At 42.9% G+C, this 19587-nt stretch overlaps 1 protein-coding gene and 1 long non-coding RNA gene across 2 annotated transcripts; one reads left to right on the top strand and one right to left on the bottom strand.

Moving 5' to 3' along the window:
- Nucleotides 1-73: 73 nt before the first annotated feature.
- Nucleotides 74-12162, top strand: LOC131132186 (uncharacterized). The gene is made up of 4 exons (XR_009130321.1): nucleotides 74-182; nucleotides 3895-6176; nucleotides 9276-9327; nucleotides 11875-12162. It is a non-coding gene; the product is annotated as an uncharacterized LOC131132186 (long non-coding RNA).
- Nucleotides 2252-19467, bottom strand: ganc (glucosidase, alpha; neutral C). The gene is made up of 25 exons (XM_058077524.1): nucleotides 19292-19467; nucleotides 19057-19119; nucleotides 16432-16534; nucleotides 16027-16154; nucleotides 15770-15946; nucleotides 15654-15672; nucleotides 15523-15583; nucleotides 12896-12992; nucleotides 12630-12813; nucleotides 12155-12278; nucleotides 11854-12089; nucleotides 10021-10147; nucleotides 9840-9919; nucleotides 9625-9768; nucleotides 8147-8243; nucleotides 7966-8067; nucleotides 7719-7893; nucleotides 7550-7618; nucleotides 5757-5821; nucleotides 5597-5673; nucleotides 5440-5514; nucleotides 4156-4269; nucleotides 3953-4065; nucleotides 2587-2690; nucleotides 2252-2525 (listed from the first exon to the last, which is right to left on the bottom strand). The coding sequence occupies exons 1-25, from the start codon at nucleotides 19318-19320 to the stop codon at nucleotides 2416-2418; spliced, it is 2673 nt and encodes an 890-aa protein (XP_057933507.1). The 5' UTR covers nucleotides 19321-19467; the 3' UTR covers nucleotides 2252-2415.
- Nucleotides 19468-19587: the final 120 nt, after the last annotated feature.

Genomic DNA, 19587 nt, shown 5'->3' with positions numbered 1-19587 from the left:
TCCGCGTTTTACCCACACCCGTTGTTCGCGATCAACCAATCAGCGATCGTTTGACTACGAAAACATCCGTCATGGCGGCGCTGCCAACATCGTCTAATTCTGAAGGAAACAGCAAAAAGTGATGAAACAGTGCCTCCTAAACAAGTATTTTATTAGCGGCAGCAAATCAAATGATGGCACAGGTGAGTGAATCACATTGCTGTGACAATTTGAAGTGGTCACAATGAAACACCACCCATTAGATCCAATACCAAGTGCTGATTTTGCACAAGCTACAAAATCTAGCGCTTCCATTTCTCTGTGGATTTTTATCACCTTTGCTTCACAAATTATTGTTTGACCATTGAGCATTTTTTTCTGGATTAAAAACACTTTACTAGTACACAAATGTGTCTAATCAATAATGTTTCATTGTGGTGCACAACTTATAAATATCACTGCTTACTACGACTACCATGTGTAAGGTATTATGGTAGTACTCTCATTTTATCTTTATTTGAGATTCTCATGTGATGCCACAAAAAATGAGATGATATCATTATGGCAGTCTTTTCATTTTACATGGGGCAAGTTCGGGCAAGTAGTTCTCACCTTAAGGATTCCCTATGGGCAAGTCATTTTGGTTTTTAATGTAGAGCCCTGTAAATGTTTGGGAAATAGAAAGTGAAGCTGAAAAATTCAAACCGCAAAGTGGTAATGGATTAGTGTTTCCGAACAATATGTTTGCTATTGTGGTTGTGGCATCCAGCCACCCATCCATCCATCCATCCATCCATTCATCCATTCATCCATCAATTCAAACCGCAAAGTGGCAATGGATTAGTATTTCCGAACAATATGTTTGCTATTGTGGTTGTAGCATCCACGCATGCATCCATCCATCCATCCATCCACCCATCCATCCACCCACCCACCGATCCACCCATCCATCCAATCACCCACCCATCCATCCAATCATCCATGCATCCACCCACACATCCACCCACACATCCATCCATCCACCCACGCATCCATCCACCCACCCACACATCCATCCACCCACGCATCCATCCATCCACCCACCGATCCATCCACCCATCCATCCACCCACCCACACATCCATCCACCCACCGATCCACCCACCCATCCATCCATCCACCCACCCATCCATCCAATCACCCACCCATCCATGCAATCACCCACCCATCCATCCATGCATCCACGCATCCATCCACCCACCCACCCATCCATGCATCCAACCACCCACCCATCCACCCACCCATCCATGCATCCACCCACCCATCCATCCAATCACCCACCGATCCATCCAATCATCCATGCATCCAATCATCCATGCATCCACCCACACATCCATCCACCCACCGATCCATCCAATCACCCATCCATCCATCCACCCATCCATGCATCCATCCACCCACCCACACATCCACCCATCCATCCAATCACCCACCCATCCATCCAATCACCCATCCATCCACCCACCCATGCATCCATCCATGCATCCACCCACCCACACATCCATCCATCCACCCACCGACCGATCCACCCATCCATCCAATCACCCACCCACCCATCCATCCATGCATCCACGCATCCATCCACCCACCCATCCATGTATCCAACCACCCACCCATGCATCCACCCACCCATGCATCCACGCATCCATCCACCCACCCATCCATCCATCCACCCACCCATGCATCCACACATCCATCCACCCACACATCCATCCACCCATCCATCCACCCACCCATCCATGCATCCATATCCACCCACCCATCCATCCATCCATCCATCCACCCATAGATTGGGAGTGGCCAATTAACCTAGCATGTTTTTGGAATGCGGGGAAGCAAAGTACCCATAGAAAACCCACCGGCATGGGGAGAACATGCAAAAATGCCCAAGCAGGGATTTGAACTCGGGTCTACCCGACAGCCACATGACATGCTAACCGCTGTATTTATAATATCTTTATTTTGATAATATATTCTGCCCCATAATGTGCTACCTGCTAAATATTGCTGATAGAAAACTCTTTTCCACAAACACGGCTAGAATGCTACCTCAGAAATGAAGGTGCTTTGCTGCTAAAGCTCAATACTTGGACTCCAAACCTAAACACAAATACTTGTTTGTTGCAAAATGGGCCTACAATCATTAATAGCGGTCACAAATTGGAAAGAATTCAAAAGAAGAGGAAAAAAGATGAATGGAGAAGTTTTAATAATCCCAAAAGGACACACGAGTGTTAGCATGTTAGCCGTGTTTTATTCATTGTGAGTCTGCCAGACCCAAAACAGTCTCAGCTGATCAAATACAGAATGGAAGACAGATTTGACCTGAATATTGAGGCAGGGCATTATGGAATTGTGTCATTGAACTACAGCAAATTCCAATATGTTTATAACAACGTTAACATAGTTCTATGTCCCAGTCGTTGGCCACGCCCAGGTTCAACTTCCCCACGGTTAGCGAGCGACGCTCCTCATCGTACTCAAACTCTGCCGAGTTGCTCTGTTCGCCTGCCGACAAGAAGCAAGCTTGTGCGTCTTGGATTGTGATGTTTACCATCGGGGCGCTCACCTGGCACGTGCACGGCCACCCAAGACGGTTTGCGCTTCACCCCCAAGATGGTGATCCACTGCACCGCAGTGCTGCACTCGTAGTTCCCGCTTTCCCCGCCGGCCCTAAAAGATCCGGTCGGGACAGAAGCACACGTGTTTAAGTCCAGCGTGTTTATGCCGGATCGATGGCGGCTTTTCATATGGCAACAATCTCCAAGGGGAAAACGTCATTTGTGCTCAGCGGTCATTGAAGGGGGAGCAGCTACCACCACAGCCACGCAAAGTGGATGGAAGCCAACAAATAAGAGATTATTATTGCCGACAGTTGATGGGCACGTGGAAGCACTACTCATGGACAATTGGAAATTCAAAAATATTCCAATTTAAGAGGATGAAATCTTTGAAATAATAAAACAATTACCCCAATACCAAAAATAGTTGGCTATGCGTTAGATCAGGGGTCTCAAACTCAATTTACTTGGGGGCCTCTGGAGCTCGGGTCTGGGTGAGACTGGGCCGCATCAGGTTTTCAAAAAAAAAAAACCCAAAAAAACGCATTTATTAAAAACAAAAATTTTTAAAAAACTTTGCTTTGGTTCCAATTTTCTACAAGAAAAGCTCTGATAAAACATTCCACTGTTCTCAAATATCTTACTTTTTATTTTTCTACACAAAATAAGATGAAAAATAAATAAACAAATCAAGAATAAAGAAAATCAATCCATCAGTAATAAATAAATTAATATAATAATAAAATAAAAAAAATATTTTTTTCAGATTAAAATGAACAAAGCATTATTAGAGCCCTGTAGACATGACAAAACACGACTATAGTCACATTTATACTCTTTTTATTTACAACATATTGCGCAACTGCAGGGTCTTGAGACACATGCTAACTCGCAAACTAGAGAGCTAGCGACCTAAACGGTAGCCTTCAAGTTATTTCCTTTCAACTTAAATAGCCAAAAACTTACCACTTCCACACGGATAGGGAGGATAACTATTAACAGTTATTTAACCTTTAACATGAACATGAATCAAACGTAATAATTTTTTCTGGGTACATGATACCATACAGCATCCATATCAAACTTGCACGGGCCGCACTAACATTAAACTTTCATATCAAGGCGGGGGCCTCAAATTAGTGTCCTGCGGGCCACGTGTTTGAGACCCCTGCGTTAGATAATACATCAACTCATTTGCTACCAAAGACGTATTTATTTTTCTTTTAACCCCAAAGACGTTTTTTTATTTTTGCGGGACAAGCAGGAAGTCCAAATCGTTTGAAATCGCCAGTACTGATATGGATGTGTTTTGAAAGACGGCAGGGATGGAACGAGGTGTTCATGGATTCCGAACTGTTGCCGAGCGGGACTCACCGGCAGCGCAGGCGTCCAGACAGCATGTCGAACGAGCGCAGGCAGAACTCCTTGTTGTCGCGGTAGGCGAAAGTGTGCCCGTCATCCAGGTACACTTCACCTTTGGCGCCGCCCTATCGGAGATAGGACCAATAGCACTTCATGTCATTCCAAGGTTTCCCGGAAGTACGTCTTTCCACCCCTCTTCCCACTCCTCTTCCCACCTCAGAGTTCAGCGCCACCGTGATGGACAGCGGCATCTTCTGGAGGTCGGCGGTACACGTCCCGCCAACGGCGGCCCTGCAGACGACTGAGCCTCCTCGCTGGTACACTGGAACCTGACAGAGGAAAACCATCGGAGTACATATGTCCCTCGAGGTATGAGCTACACCAGGGGTGCTCATTAAGTCGATCGCGAGCTACCGGTCGATCGCGGAGGTGGTACTGGTCGATCGCTGGTCGATCGCGGCGTGACATTAAAAAAATATCATCCCAGCATCAATGCCGTCACTTGATTGATATACAGGGCAGCCATTCAGATGACAACTGAATGTTGCCCTTCGGGCGACCAATCAAATCAAACAACGTCTCTAAGTGCAGCAGAACTTACGATGTCAGCCTATCATCCATTCCCGTTACTTGATTGACATACAGGACAACCAGTCAGATGACAACTGAATTTTGACCTTTAGGTCACCGCTCATGCGTAAACAACGATGCAAAGTGCTAAGCTAGTCGGCGAATTGCGAGATTTTAAAGCCCTCGCTAAAGTTTATGGTCACTAAAATGAGTGAAGGAGCTGGACCAAGTAAAAAGGCAAAAACTGGACCAAGTAAAAAGGCAAAAAACATATCACTTCCATACGGATATGGAATATTGTACGGATATTATGATACGGATATTATCCATGACTGATAAACATTTGGAAGTGTGCTTGAGGCTGGCTATCAGCAGCTACTGTCCGGACTATGCATCCCTGGCTGGTTCAATTCAGTGCAAGTCATCAAAGTAAACTCAGGTAATTACAAAAAATGTTAATAGTTAATTATGTGTGTTTTGCAATATTGGCTCATTTGGTTATGTAAGGTACATCAACATACATTGTACGTACAAATAATCCTCAATACATTTGAAAATAAATAGATGTTTTGCATTTTTGTAGTGGGTAGATCATTTTGACTCGGTCATTTTAAAAGTAGCTCGCATGCTGAAAAAGTGTGAGCACCCCTGAGCTACACTAATATCCCACTTCATGTTTTCCAGGGAAAAAACACTTAGTTCAACATTTCCTAATTTAAAGGCAATCCGGGACATCCCTACTTCCTGTTTGCGCTCTGCCGAGGGCCTCTCAGGTGTGCTTTTATTAGTTTTACTATGTTTAAACTTGGCCTTCGGGCACATTGCCTTTACAGTTGAATCAAGTTGGTCAACTTTGGAGTACTCACTATGCTTTTTACGAGTGTTTCATACTTCAAAACACAAATATATATTCCAAATAGAACACTTACTGTGTCTAAAGTCACTGGAAAAGTCCGAGTCCCGCCTCCTTCAAGCGCCAATGCAGATTTAACGTCATACCAAACCTAAAAATACAAAATCAACATATTTGCATTTTGCCGACAAAGCCTCTTTGGGAAGAATCAATATTTAGTTATTAATATTTACCTGCTCTTCTCCGGGAAAGAGGACTAGAATTTCCTGAACGCCGGATTCCGTGACGGGACACGCCATGAGTGCGTCTCCTGCGACAAAAGTCAATGCACTAGTTAGAGTACCGTAGTCGTACCGGGCCTAAGTCTGCTAAAGCGAGAGCGTGTTGGTTCACCCAGCATGTACTGGTGGTCCAGTCTGAAGGTGCTGCGCTCCTTCGGGAACTCCATCCATAAAGGTCTGGAGGGTTGGACACCAAAAGGGTCACTTTAGTTCCGGTTTCTACATTTATGTCACACACATGCTACTTGTTGAGAGTACGGGTGGCCCGTGGGCTACGTACGGGTTTGAGCCCTCGGCTGCGATGTAAGGCCCGTTTAGAAGAACATAATAAAAACGACATTCAAACCTCGAGCAACCTTTCCATGTCAACAATAGTGGCGCTAACCAGGTTTGGGATTTCCCAACATCCTTGAGTGTGACAGTCCTGACTGTGTGTGACTTTTCCCACGCTTTGAGAGGTACTTGAAGAGGACCACTTTGGCGGTTTTAGTTCCCAGGAGGAGGATGAGGACAACCATGAATAACATTTCTGGTAGGCCACTTCATTCATTCTTTCATTTTCTACCGCTTATCCTCATGAGGGTTGCAGGGTTGCTGGAGCCTATCCCAGCTGGGGTCCACCCTGGACAGCCAATCAAAAGGCATATAGACAAACAACGATTCACACTCACATTCATACCTATGGACAATTTGGAGTGGCCAATTAACCTAGCATGTTTTTGGAATGTGGGAGGAAACCGGAGTACCCGGAGAAACCTCCACGCATGGACGGGGTCGAGGGTGGAATCGAACCCAGATCCCCTTACTGTGAGGTCTGCGCGCTAACATGACTGCCATGCAGCTACTTTTATTGACTATTAAAAAAAAATAAATGTAACGAGGTGGACCCCTGTGGCTTATAAATGGGTGTGGCCTGTGGCTTATAGATGGGTGTGGCTTATACTCTATATGTACAAATCTTCATTCATTCATTCATTTTCTACCGCTTTTTCCTCACGAGGGTCGCGTGGGGTGCTGGAGCCTATCCCAGCTGTCTTGGGGCAAGAGGCGGGGTACACCCTGGACTGGTCGCCAGCCAATCACAGGGCACATATAGACAAACAACCATTCACACTCACATTCATACCTATGGACAATTTGGAATGGCTAATTAACCTAGCATGGTTTTGGAATGTGGGAGGAAACCGGAGTACCCGGAGAAAACCCACGCATGCACGGGGAGAACATGCAAACTCGAGGGTGGAATTGAACCCAGATCCCCTCGCAGTGAGGGCTGCGCGCTAACCACATGTCCACCGTGCAGCTACTTTTATTGACTATTAAAACAAATAAATGTAACGAGGTGGACCCCTGTGGCTTATAAATGGGTGTGGCCTGTGGCTTATAGATGGGTGTGGCCTATACTCTATATGTACCATTCTTGTTTCTCTTTAAATGTAGTGGGTGTGGCTAAATACCACTGCTCTTTATCGTCCGGAAATTGCAGTAGTTTTCGTGCGAGTGTCATGTTTCCGAAACAAAGTTACATTTTTATTTTGATAAATTAGTTTAAACGATAAAATGTTTCATAATGTATATAATTTATGATTTTTTGTTATTAATAGGAGCGTGTTTGTAACCAAGAAATGACAACATGAAAGATGGCAAACCAAGGACCACCTATAATAATAAATAATAATAATAATAATAATAATAATAATAATAATAATAAACGTAAAAATAATCCACTGAGGTCCTTTAGGGACACTCCAACGTGGCACGTACGGCTCAATATGCTGGATCTAGGGTCCCCCCCTGCGGCCCCAATGCAAGTGGACTTCAAACTGTGTGGAGGTTTACGGCTTTTGACTGCGGCTTTCTGATCCGGCTCTTGTCTATGAACTGTGAGGGACCGTCGGAACTCACCTGAGCACCGGAATGCCATCCGTGTGAGCCCGGTAGAAGAGCGTGTACCAGTACGGCAACAAACGATACCTGAGAGCGGAGACGTGAACATAAGCCAAGAGCCTTCATCACGATCCTCCAGACTCATCGTGATCACGAACTAGTGCCACCCGTCCACCGGATCCGGTACCTTTCTTCGATAACGCTTCGTATAGCGCCGGTGACGTCCTCCCCAAATAACCAGGGCTCTCTACGTGACGTGTTCATGGACGAGTGACCTCGGAAGAATGACTGCAGGCCAGCGGCTTGGTACCAGCGGATCAGCAACTCTGAATCCGGATGCGGTATAAACCCGCCGACATCGGCTGAAAGCACAGATTAAAACAAATGAATCAATTAATCAGATGTAGTCATTCGGACATATTCCCGACCCTCACCTCCGCAAAACGAGATTCCTGTTAGACACATGGAAAGACTCATGGGGATGCTGATCCTCAGGTAATCCCAGGTAGCGATGTTGTCGCCGGTCCACACAGCCCCTGCAAGGCAAACAAACGCTCCACCTCTGGGTCCCGACATGGACAGGAATAGAACCTTCGATGGCGTTAGATCGCGTACCTAGTCTCTGCGACCCAGCGAAGAAGGCACGAGACAGAACAAAAGGTCTCTCAGAGCCACCCGAACGAGTCAGCAGCCCGTCCACTGCTGCCATTTGCTAGGGAGGAAGAGAGTCGTTCACCTCTTGTTCGGGTTAAGCCTGATTCATTTATTACTTATTAGGAAATAAGACGATAGGTCAGGGGTCTCGTTCGACATGCTGTCTGGACGCCTGCGCTGCCGGTGAGTCCCGCTCGGCAACAGTTCGGAATCCATGAGCACCTCATTCTATCCCTGCCGTCTTTCAAAACACATCCATCTCAGGACTGGCGATTTCGGATGATTTGGACTTCCTGCTTGTCCCACCAAAATAAAAAAACATCTTTGGGGTCGGGCGTTTGGGTTAAAAGAAACATAAATACGTCTTTGGTAGCAAATGAGTTGATGTATTATCTAACGCAGGGGTCTCAAACACGCGGCCCGCGGGCCAAATGTGGCCCGCAGGACACTAGTTTGAGGCCCCCGCCTTGATATGAAAGTTTAATGTTAGTGCGGCCCGCGCAAGTTTGATATGGATGCTGTATGGTATCATGTACCCAGAAAAAATTATTATGTTTGATTCATGTTCATGTTAAAGGTTAAATAACTGTTAATAGTTATCCTCCCTATCCGTGTGGAAGTGGTACGTTTTTGGCTATTTAAGTTTAAAGGAAATAACTTGAAGGCTACCGTTTAGGTCGCTAGCTCTCTAGTTTGCGAGTTAGCATGTGTCTCAAGACCCTGCAGTTGCGCAATATGTTGTAAATAAAAAGAGTATAAATGTGACTATAGTCGTGTTTTGTCATGTCTACAGGGCTCTAATAATGCTTTGTTCATTTTAATCTGAAAAAAATCATTTGTCTACCCACCAACTATATGTGGTTTCTTAACTTTTTATTATTTGCCGTTTTATTATTATTATTATATTTATTTATTACTGATTGATTTTCTTTATTCTTGATTTGTTTATTTATTTTTCATCTTATTTTGTGTAGAAAACTAAAAAGTAAGATATTTGAGAACAGTGGAATGTTTTATCAGAGCTTTTCTTGTAGAAAATCGGAACCAAAGCAAAGTTTATTCATTTTGTTTTTTTTGTTGTTTTTTTTAGAAAACCTGATGCGGCCCAGCCTCGCCCAGACCCTAGGTGCAGTGGCCCCCAGGTAAATTGACTTTGAGACCCCTGCGATAGGTCATTCTATGAAGAAATAAACCGCCACCCACGGTCACTTTTATTGGACACGTGGACTCAAAACCATGGACTAATTTCACGGGACGGATAAAACGGGATGATGTGGCTTTCCCCTCATTTTACACGCAGGATTCAGGAAGGTCAGATACAAACGTCACAGGTTGTGAGCTTTGGCCCCGATCCTCAGTCTTCAAGAATTGTATTGCTGGAGTACAGCAATAAAGTTGTGATTGACTTCATCCCCATGATGGAGCGCCCCCAGACTCACCTGGTAAAAGCCGTACAGGTTGTGCAACTCCCGGTGTTCCCAGCCCCCGTAGTGCACGGCGTTCTTCGGCAAGGACAGCTCGGGCCCGTAGAACGTGGTGGGTTCATTCATGTCAAGCCACGCGTGCAACGACGTCGTGGAACCCTGCGTCAAAATAACAAAATGGAGTCATGGCTGCCGCATCCAACCGTCCTTTGGACATGCTTTGCGCTAACCTTGTATTTCTCCAGAGCAAAGCATGTGGCGTACCACGCCCGAGTATGAGGGTTGCTGAAGTCGGGAAAATGGCATTCGCCTCCATGTGACATGGGAGAAAAAAAAAATGAAATTATGATTCATTTCATCCGAGTGGAGATCCTAAAATGGAGAATTTGGAATGTGAGAGGAAAACCTCACCTGGCCAGCAAGTGCCCTGATAGATCTGTCCGTCTCTGTCCATAACAAAATGCCCTTCGTCCCGCCCCTCGCAGTAAATGGACCAATCAGGATCATCCTTAATGGGTGGGTCTATTATAACCACCATCTGCAAAAGGGGCAAATTGGAACAGTAAAAGGCCGAGCGTAACGGAAATGCTGTACTTTTTGCAGAGGTGTTTATTTCATGAAATATGGTGTGTCGTCTCGCCTCGTGAACTGAGGTCTCGTATCAGCTCAACAGACAAATAATAATAATATTTATTTGACAGTTACTATGGTACCCATTATGTCATTGTATGGTCATATCACCTCCTACTTCGGTACGTGACAAAAAAAAACAAAAAACTAACTTAAACTATATTAGGAAAGCAGGAAGTGAACAAATGTAAAAGTACCAGATGGAGGGGTAGGATTTAATAAGCTTTGCTTCTTCCTACTCCTTTTGGACATGTGGAACTTTTCCCTTAGGGAAAATAAAGTAAATAAACAGTAAATAAACGGTACTCGGCACTCGCTGAGACGTTTGATCGGCAAAGTAAATAGAAACAGAACAGCACGGAATAGTGTGCGCTCACAGAAAGTGTACATTGCCACATCGCATAACAATGCTGCTCCTTAATACGGTTGAAAAGCCAGCATTTCAAGAAATGCTGCAAACGTTTGACAGACGGAAATCACAAACGCCAGTTCCAATTATTATTATTCATTCATTCATTCATTTTCTACCGCTTTTCCTCACGAGGGTCGCGGAGGTGCTGGAGCCTATCCCAGCTGTCTTTGGGGCGAGAGGCGGGGTACACCCTGGACTGGTGGCCAGCCAATCACAGGGCACATATAGACAAACAACCATTCACACTCACATTCATACCTATGGACAATTTGGAGTGGCTAATTAACCTAGCATGTTTTTGGAATGTGGGAGGAAACCGGAGTACCCGGAGAAAACCCACGCATGCACGGGGAGAACATGCAAACTCCACACAGAGATGGCCGAGGGTGGAATTGAACCCTGGTCTCCTAGCTGTACCGCCGTATTATTATTAGTTTATTATTAAATTATTTAATAAATTAAATTATTTTAATTTAGTTAATAATGTAATTATTACAAATTTACATTATTATATAATAAATATAAAATAATATTAATTAATAATAATTAAATTATTATACGTATTATTATACGTATTATTATACGTATTATTATACGTATTATTATACGTATTATTATACGTAAATATAACATTTGTGGTATATTTGGTCTCAAAAATGTGTGAATTTAATCAATAATTTAATTATTACAAATTAACATTATTATATAATAAATATAAAATAATATTAATTAATAATAATCATTAAATTATTATACGTATTATTCTACGTAAATATATACATATATAATCGCAACATTCGTGGTGTATTTGGTCTCAAAAATGTGTGAATTTAATTAATAATTTAATTATTACAACTTAATATTATTATATAATAAATAAAAAATAATATTAATTAATAATAATAATTATCAAATTATTATACGTATATATACTATATATATACGCATTCATATATATTCACATTCAAAAATGTGAAGTGATTATGGGATGCATTCAATTGTAATCTGATGCCATTACCATTACCATATTTGATCTGACTTGAAGTAGTCAGCTCCATTAATACATGAAGTACTGCTACTGCCGTCTGGGAGAGAAAATAACAAAACCACCTTAGGTCTGAAGGACTGTTTCCTCAATTGGAGATAGACCGTTGTTTGAGGCGTTCATCGGCGCATGAACGGCAGCCCTTCCTGAGACTCACCTTCCTGTTCTTCTCCTCCAGGTGGCGCTGCAAGCCTGCCGGGTCAGGGAACAAGTCCGAGTCCCAGGTGAAAGATCGCTTCCCGTTCATGTGCTCTATGTCCAGCCACATGACATCGTAGGGGATGTTGTGCTTGTCGAATCCGGCGTCCACGGCCTTCAGGTCCTCCTCCGAGTCTTTGTCCCAGCGGGAGTGGTGGTAGCCGAGGGTGAAGAGAGGCGGGAGGACTTGGTATCCTGGTGGGAGTCATACCGTGATGGTTAGATAATGGTCATAGAGGGGTGGGGGGGTACGGTCTCACCTGTCAACTCAGCATACTGGCGGCACATCTGTGAAGGACTCGGTCCCAGGAGAACCATGCAGTCGATCACGCCGCTTTCAGACAGCCAGTGGACGTCAGTGTAGGTCTGAGTCCCGACGTCGTCCTAAACAAAGCAGCTTGGGTGAATCGCGTCTCGGACCTCATGAGGCTCAAACCATTGATTGACATGTTTCGGTCAACGAATCTAGGCCAGGTCTAGGTTCCATGTCAAGTCTACTTCTTCACATTACAGTCTGCTTGCATCGGGACCGAGGGGATGCGCTGAGAAAAGCCTGTTTGTATTGTGTATTACCGCCCCCCCACAGGACCGGAGTAGAACAGCACGTCTTCAGCAGAAAAGGGATGTGAAAAAGTAGACTGGCTAATTTGTGGCGCCCCCTTGTGGGTTGTGGACAAAAGACATCCGATCATACATGGATTACAGATACGGACATTATTAAGGTTCATAGAGTACCTCTTCCCCGCCGGCACCGTACTCGACGTTAACAAAAGTATCCGAGGCGTTCATCCAGAAGATTCCAACAGTCTGTTCCGGCCTGTGAGCCACCACGAGAGGCACGCTGCCATACACGCCCAGATGACTGTTGATCTCGTAGGCAAACACGTCCAGGTTGTACAGGCGGTAAGGTTCGTTATCTCTGGAGAAGACACGTGATTGACAGGACTTAGACTGAGATCACATGGATATTACGCAGGATGCCTTGCATGCAGCTTAAGGACCTGGTGTCTGCCAGACGTAGACTGTCGGCGTGTTCCGGCACTCCGTACACATGTTCGAATCCATGGAGACGCAGGTCAGCACCAATGCTAGTTGGCCCTACACAACAAAATACATATTACAGTACATCTTGCAGGACTTCGGAGTCATATGTCTAATCAGTAGGCATCTCGTGAAATTATAACCTGATGGAATTTCTCCTTCATGGAAATCAATGGCTCATTTTGCCAGCATCCATATATTCCCATGTGAATGTACAGTGGGAGACGGGGCCGCTACATATACACACAGAGTGCAGAAAGTCTCATGTTTTGTATATTGTAGTAAAGATTTACTAATATATTTGTTATGTTTCCCCACGTGGGAATATCCTGGCTTCAAACCAACGGAGCAAGGCAAGCCCAGTTTGACTTACATCATAATTCCAGTTTTCCCTGAGGGAAAATAAAGTGCACATCGACACACAGAGCCTTTTTTTCTCCCGGGACTCAGCACTCGCTGAGACGTTTGATCGGCAAAGTAAATAGAAACAGAACAGCACAGAATAGTGTGCGCTCACAGAAAGTGTACTTTGCCACATCGCATAACGATGCTGCTGCTTAATACGGTCGAAAAGCCAGCATTTCAAGAAATGCTGCAAACGTTTGACAGACGGATATCACAAACGCCAGTTCCAATTATTATTATTTTATTATTAAATTATTTTAATTTAATTATTACAAATTAACATTATTATATAATAAATATAAAATAATATTAATTAATAATTATTATCAAATTATTATACGTATATTATCGCAACATTCGTGGTGTATTTGGTCTCAAAAATGTGAACTGATTATGGGATGCATTCAATTGTAATCATCCCACATCGCATAACGATGCTGCTGCTTAATACGGTCAAAAAGCCAGCATTTCAAGAAATGCTGCAAACGATTGACAGATGGAAATCACAAACGCCAGTTCCAATTATTATTATTTTATTATGAAATTATTTTAATTTAATTTAATTATTACAAATTAACATTATTATATAATAAATATAAAATAATATTAATTAATAATAATAATAATTCAATTATTATATGTATATTATCGCAACATTCGTGGTGTATTTGGTCTCAAAAATGTGAACTGATTATGGGATGCATTCAATTGTAATCATCCCACATCGCATAACAATGCTGCTCCTTAATACGGTCGAAAAGCCAGCATTTCAAGAAATGCTGCAAACGTTTGACAGACGGAAATTGTCTGTCACAAACGCCAGTTTCAATTATTATTATTTTATTATTAAATAATTTAATAAATTACATTATTTTAATTTATATATAAATTAATATTATTATATAATAAATATTATAAATAATATTAATTAATAATAATTATTATTAAATTATTATACATATATTATCGCAACATTCATGGTGTATTTGGTCTCAAAAATGGTGACAAAAATATAGTTTATCAAGAATAAACATTTCAAAAGGAACGTTCTTTAATTCTTCTCCTCTTAGCACTCGCATTCTGCAGCCTGCTCACCCGACCAATCCTGCGAGGGTTTGTTTTAACATCATTTTGGACAACACACCGCCACTTCCCCGTGCATGTGTGGGTTTTCTCCGGGTACTCCGGTTTCCTCTCACATTCCAAAAAAAACATGCTAGGTTAATTAGCCACTCCAAATTGTTCATAGGTATGAATGTGAGTGTGAATGGTTGTTTGTCTATATGTGCCCTGTGATTGGCTGGCCACCAGTCCAGGGTGTACCCCGCCTCTCGCCCCAAGACAGCTGGGACCCCCGCGACCTTCATGAGGAAAAAGCGGTAGAAAATGAATGAATGAATGAAGATTTGTACATATAGAGTATAAGCCACACCCATCTATAAGCCACAGGCCACACCCATTTATAAGCCACAGGGGTCCACCTCGTTACATTTATTTTTTTTAATAGTCAATAAAAGTAGCTGCACGGTAGTCATGTGGTTAGTGTGCAGACCTCACAGCGAGGGGATCTGGATTCAATTCCACCTTCGGCCATCTCTGTTCATGAATTAATTAATTAATTAATTAAATTAATAATTTAATTAAAAACATGCTAGATTATTTGGCGACTCCAAATTGTCCATAGGTATAAATGTGAGTGTGAATGGTTGTTTGTCTATATGTGCCCTGTGATTGGCCAGTCCAGGGTGGACCCTGCCTCTCGCCCCAAGACAGCTGGGATAGGCTCCTGCACCCCCACGACCCTCGTGAGGAAAAGCGGTAGAAAATGAATGAATGAATTTAATTAAATTATTTTAATTTAATTAATAATTTTATTATTACAAGTTAATATTATTATATTATAAATAATGTTAATTATTATTGAATTATTATATATATATTATCGCAACATTTGTGATGTATTTGGTCTCAAAAATCTAGTTTAGCAAGAATAAACATTTAAAAAATGAACGTTTTTGAATTCTTCTCTTAGCACTGGGATTCTGCAGTTTGCTTGCCTGACCAATCCTGCGACGGATTTTGGACAACACACCGCCGCTTTACGATTGTGGAACACTTGACGCATATATACGGCCGGGCGTGTCATCATTTAAGCGAAGTGACAGTTGAACTGAACACAAACCGTTTGCTTTGATATCCACAAAGGTCCTGAAGGTCTCTCGCCATAGGTTGTCCTCTTCAGGCTGCGTGATGGAGATCAGAAGAAGAACATCAGCCTAACTAAATAAAGAACACGGCAGGTGTGAACATCACCTCAGTGTCGGGCGCAGCCCTGAGAAAAAGATGTAGAAAAAGACAGTTTTAAAAAAAAAAAAAAATGCCCTTTCATTTCATGGCATGGAAAACATTATCGACGGTGAGACGCTCACTTGGGAGGTTCCTGCAGCGCCTCGAACCACAGCTTGCTCTGAGGGTTGAACGTGACGACCACCCGCTCCTCGCACAGGATCTCCACACGGAAAGGGTGGCGCCACACACGGCACTTGTGGCGCCCCGGAGCCCACGACACCGTCACCGAGTCTTCATCCCGTTCATCCAGCCTCAGCCTGCAACGTAAAGATCAAAGATGTCAGGTCAAAGGTGACAGAGGTGCGCTTTTCACGAATGAAATCAAATCTTTTTGTACTTTTCACACCGCGGCTCCTCGGTGAGCACGTCTTGCACACGGTAGCGCGGTTTGATGGCTTTCGCTTCATCGATCAGGATCCTCACCGTGTCGTTCTTGCAAGGTGACACACACGTTACCAGCTTGGTCTGCAAATATATCAAAAACAAATATACCTTTTACGGGACTGTATTTATTTATAATACCACCCTGAGCCAAGAGACGAGTCACTGAAACTACCAAAATGAGTATAAGACAAATAGCACCATCGCTAGCGGTGTTTGTCTTATATTTACATAATAGCAAAATGTCTGTTTTCCTTTTACAACAGGCTCATTAATATGCATTTATGTCCACATTTTCACCCTTTTATTTACCAAATTACCAAAAATGGAAGCCCACGCCCCAAACGTGAACACCGTTCACCTGAGTTTCTGGATCCAGCAACTGAAAACGAGCCCCCTTCTCTGTGAGCATCACCGTGTTTAGAACAGCTTGGAACTGCATTTTAGGACCCAGCGTCTGCCGCCTTCAACGCCAATACAAAGAATAAATACGTATTTAATATCATGTTCATTATTACGTTATTCTTTTCTTGCAACATCATTTACACAACTTAGTTTGACTGCATTACAAAAATATTAAACGGAATTAAACAAAAAGATTCCTTTCTGATATGAACTACATTAATCTAATACTCCGGGAGTATGGGGGATCTGATCCCGTGTGACCGGTGCCAGAGCTGGGTCTGGTGGGTCCGGTGGGGGTTGGACCGGACCGTGATCTTCGGCTCTCACTGGATTGCTTCCCAGGATTGCTCTGCTTTGAAGCAACCGGGATGAGCTTCAGCACCTCCAATTTCCGAGTCCATGGCTGGAGTTCCATCTCCAGGTCTGGGATGAGATCCTGCCCAACGTGGAGGAGTTCGAGTACCTTTCGGTCTTGTTCACGTTTGATAGAGGGAGGGATGGACTCCAAAATCGATTGGTGCAGGGTCTACTGCAGGGGTCTCAAACACGCGGCCCGCGGGCCAAACGTGGCCCGCAGGACACTAGTTTGAGGCCCCCGCCTTGATATGAAAGTTTAATGTTAGTGCGGCCCGCGCAAGTTTGATATGGATGCTGTATGGCATGGGCCTCAAACACGCGGCCCGCGGGCCAGATGTGGCCCGCAGGACAGTAGTTTGAGGCCCCCGCCTCGATATGAAAGTTTAATGTTAGTGCGGCCCGCGCAAGTTTGATATGGATGCTGTATGGTATCATGTACCCAGAAAAAATTATTACGTTTGATTCATGTTCATGTTAAAGGTTAAATAACTGTTAATAGTTATTCTCCCTATCCGTGTGGAAGTGGTAAGATTTTGGCTATTTAAGTTGAAAGGAAATAACTTGAAGGCTACCGTTTAGGTCGCTAGCTCTCTAGTTTGTGAGTTAGCATGTGACTCAAGACCCTGCAGTTGCGCAATATGTTGTAAATAAAAAGAGTATAAATGTGACTATAGTCGTGTTTTGTCATGTCTACAGGGCTCTAATAATGCTTTGTTCATTTTAATCTGAAAAAAATCATTTGTCTACCCACCAACTATATGTGCTTTCTTAAGTTTATATTATTTGCCGTTTTATTATTATTATTATGTTTATTTATTATTGATTGATTGATTTTATTTATTCTTGATTTGTTTATTTATTTTTCATCTTATTTTGTGTAGAAAAATAAAAAGTAAGATATTTGAGAACAGTGGAATGTTTTATCAGAGCTTTTCTTGTAGAAAATTGGAACCAAAGTGAAGTTTTTTTAAATATTTTGTTTTTAATAAACATGTTTTTTTTTTGGAAAACCTGATGCGGCCCATCTTCTTCTTGACTGGTTAAAGACTCTTCATCCTAGGAAATCTAATACAAAAATTGCATAAATAAAAAAAAGAAAAAAATAATTAAAAAACAATTAAAAAAGGAAAAAAATAAAAGAATAAAAAAAATGGCATAAATGTACATTTAGTACTGTTCGATCTTAAGAACATCTTGCAAAAGAGCATTAAAGTGAATAAGGCTGTTCATCAAAACCAAAGACTAAACCTTGGCAAAAATATGAACTGTCGGGTATTCATTCATTTTCTACCGCTTTTCCTCACGAGGGTCGCGGGGGTGCTGGAGCCTATCCCAGCTGTCTTGGGGCGAGAGGCGGGGTCCACCCTGGACTGGTGGCCAGCCAATCACAGGGCACATATAGACAAACAACCATTCACACTCACATTCATACCTCTATTTATCTCCTGTACAGCGACCTTGGGTGTCCTGAAAGGCGCTTTTAAATAAAATGTATTAAAAAAAATGTATTATGGACAATTTGGAGTGGCTAATTAACCTAGCATGTTTTTTTTGGAATGTGGGAGGAAACCGGAGTACCCGGAGAAAACCCACGCATGCTCAGGGAGAACATGCAATTGGTGGAATGGAACTCGGGTGTCCTAGCTGCGAGGCCTGCGTGCTAACCACTCGATCAACGTGCAGCCTCATATTAATATTATTCATTCATTTTCTACTGCTTATCATCACGGAGGTGCTGGAGCCTATCCCAGCTGTCTTGGGGCGAGAGGCGGGGTACACCCTGGACTGGCCAATCACAGGGCACATATAGACAAACAACCATTCACACTCACATTCATACCTATGGACAATTTGGAGTGGCTAATTAACCTAGCATGTTTTTTTTTAAATGTGGGAGGAAACCGGAGTACCCGGAGAAAACCCACGCATGCACGGGGAGAACATGCAAACTCCACACGGAGATGCCTGAGGGTGGAATTGAACCTTTGTCTCCTAGCTGTGAGGTCTGCGCGCTAACCACTTGACCACTCGCCTGGATGAACATTAAATTACCAATATATTTGTTTCAGACATTAGCTATGAAAATATGCATTCATATTTACTAATAGTTAGGGTTTCAGCACAATACCTGTTCAGTTTAAATAATACAAGCAAAAAATATGAAATTCATAATGTTATTTCATTGCAAAAAGCAGTCATCAATATTGTACAGAATGAGACTCACCTGTAAAAGGCAACATCGTGACTTGTCATGAACTTGTCTTTGCCATCACCTCCTGGCACACCACTGTGGAACAAAGCAAAAACACCTTGTACATCACATATCACATAACTGTCATTCACATTAAGAAAAAAATGGATGTAGAATTTCCGAACAAGCTTATAATGAGAGGCTGGTTCTGAATGTGACGTGTGACACAAAGATTGTTATTAATAGCATAGTATAGTAAAAGTCTTACCCTGGAATGGGCTGTTTCACGTCCACCATTTTGAGCGACGAGAGACACACAGATGGCGGGAACAATCAGAGTAAAGAATATTCTACTTGGTGAAAGAAAACAAGAAGGAAGAAGTTCACTGCGTCTTGTGTTACAAGATATAACAGTGTCGCGTCAAGCCACAAATAACGCGCATACACACTACTTTCCGGAAGTGCGCCACAGCTCACATTTCCAGGGACGTGATTTCAAAATAAAACCAAACCCGTGCGTGGTTCTATGGTATTGTGTTTTGTCGCCCCCTACGGTGACGCTTA

The sequence above is a fragment of the Doryrhamphus excisus genome, chromosome 7 (genome assembly GCF_030265055.1).
Source record: "Doryrhamphus excisus isolate RoL2022-K1 chromosome 7, RoL_Dexc_1.0, whole genome shotgun sequence".
Classification (NCBI taxonomy): Eukaryota; Metazoa; Chordata; class Actinopteri; order Syngnathiformes; family Syngnathidae; genus Doryrhamphus; species Doryrhamphus excisus.
Note: the sequence above shows the minus strand (reverse complement) of the source record. Positions and strands in the feature narration are given on the sequence as shown.

What these genes read in the sequence shown, in the direction of transcription:
- ganc (XM_058077524.1), bottom strand. Translation starts at nt 19,320, where the DNA reads ATGGTGGACGTGAAACAGCCCATTCCAGG. An exon ending in GTGAAACAGCCCATTCCAGG is followed by an intron (nt 19,120 to 19,291) that starts GTAAGACTTTTA and finishes TTTGTTCCACAG; the next exon opens with TGGTGTGCCAGGAGGTGATG. An exon ending in TCTTTCCCGGAGAAGAGCAG is followed by an intron (nt 5,515 to 5,596) that starts GTAAATATTAAT and finishes TTGTATTTTTAG; the next exon opens with GTTTGGTATGACGTTAAATC.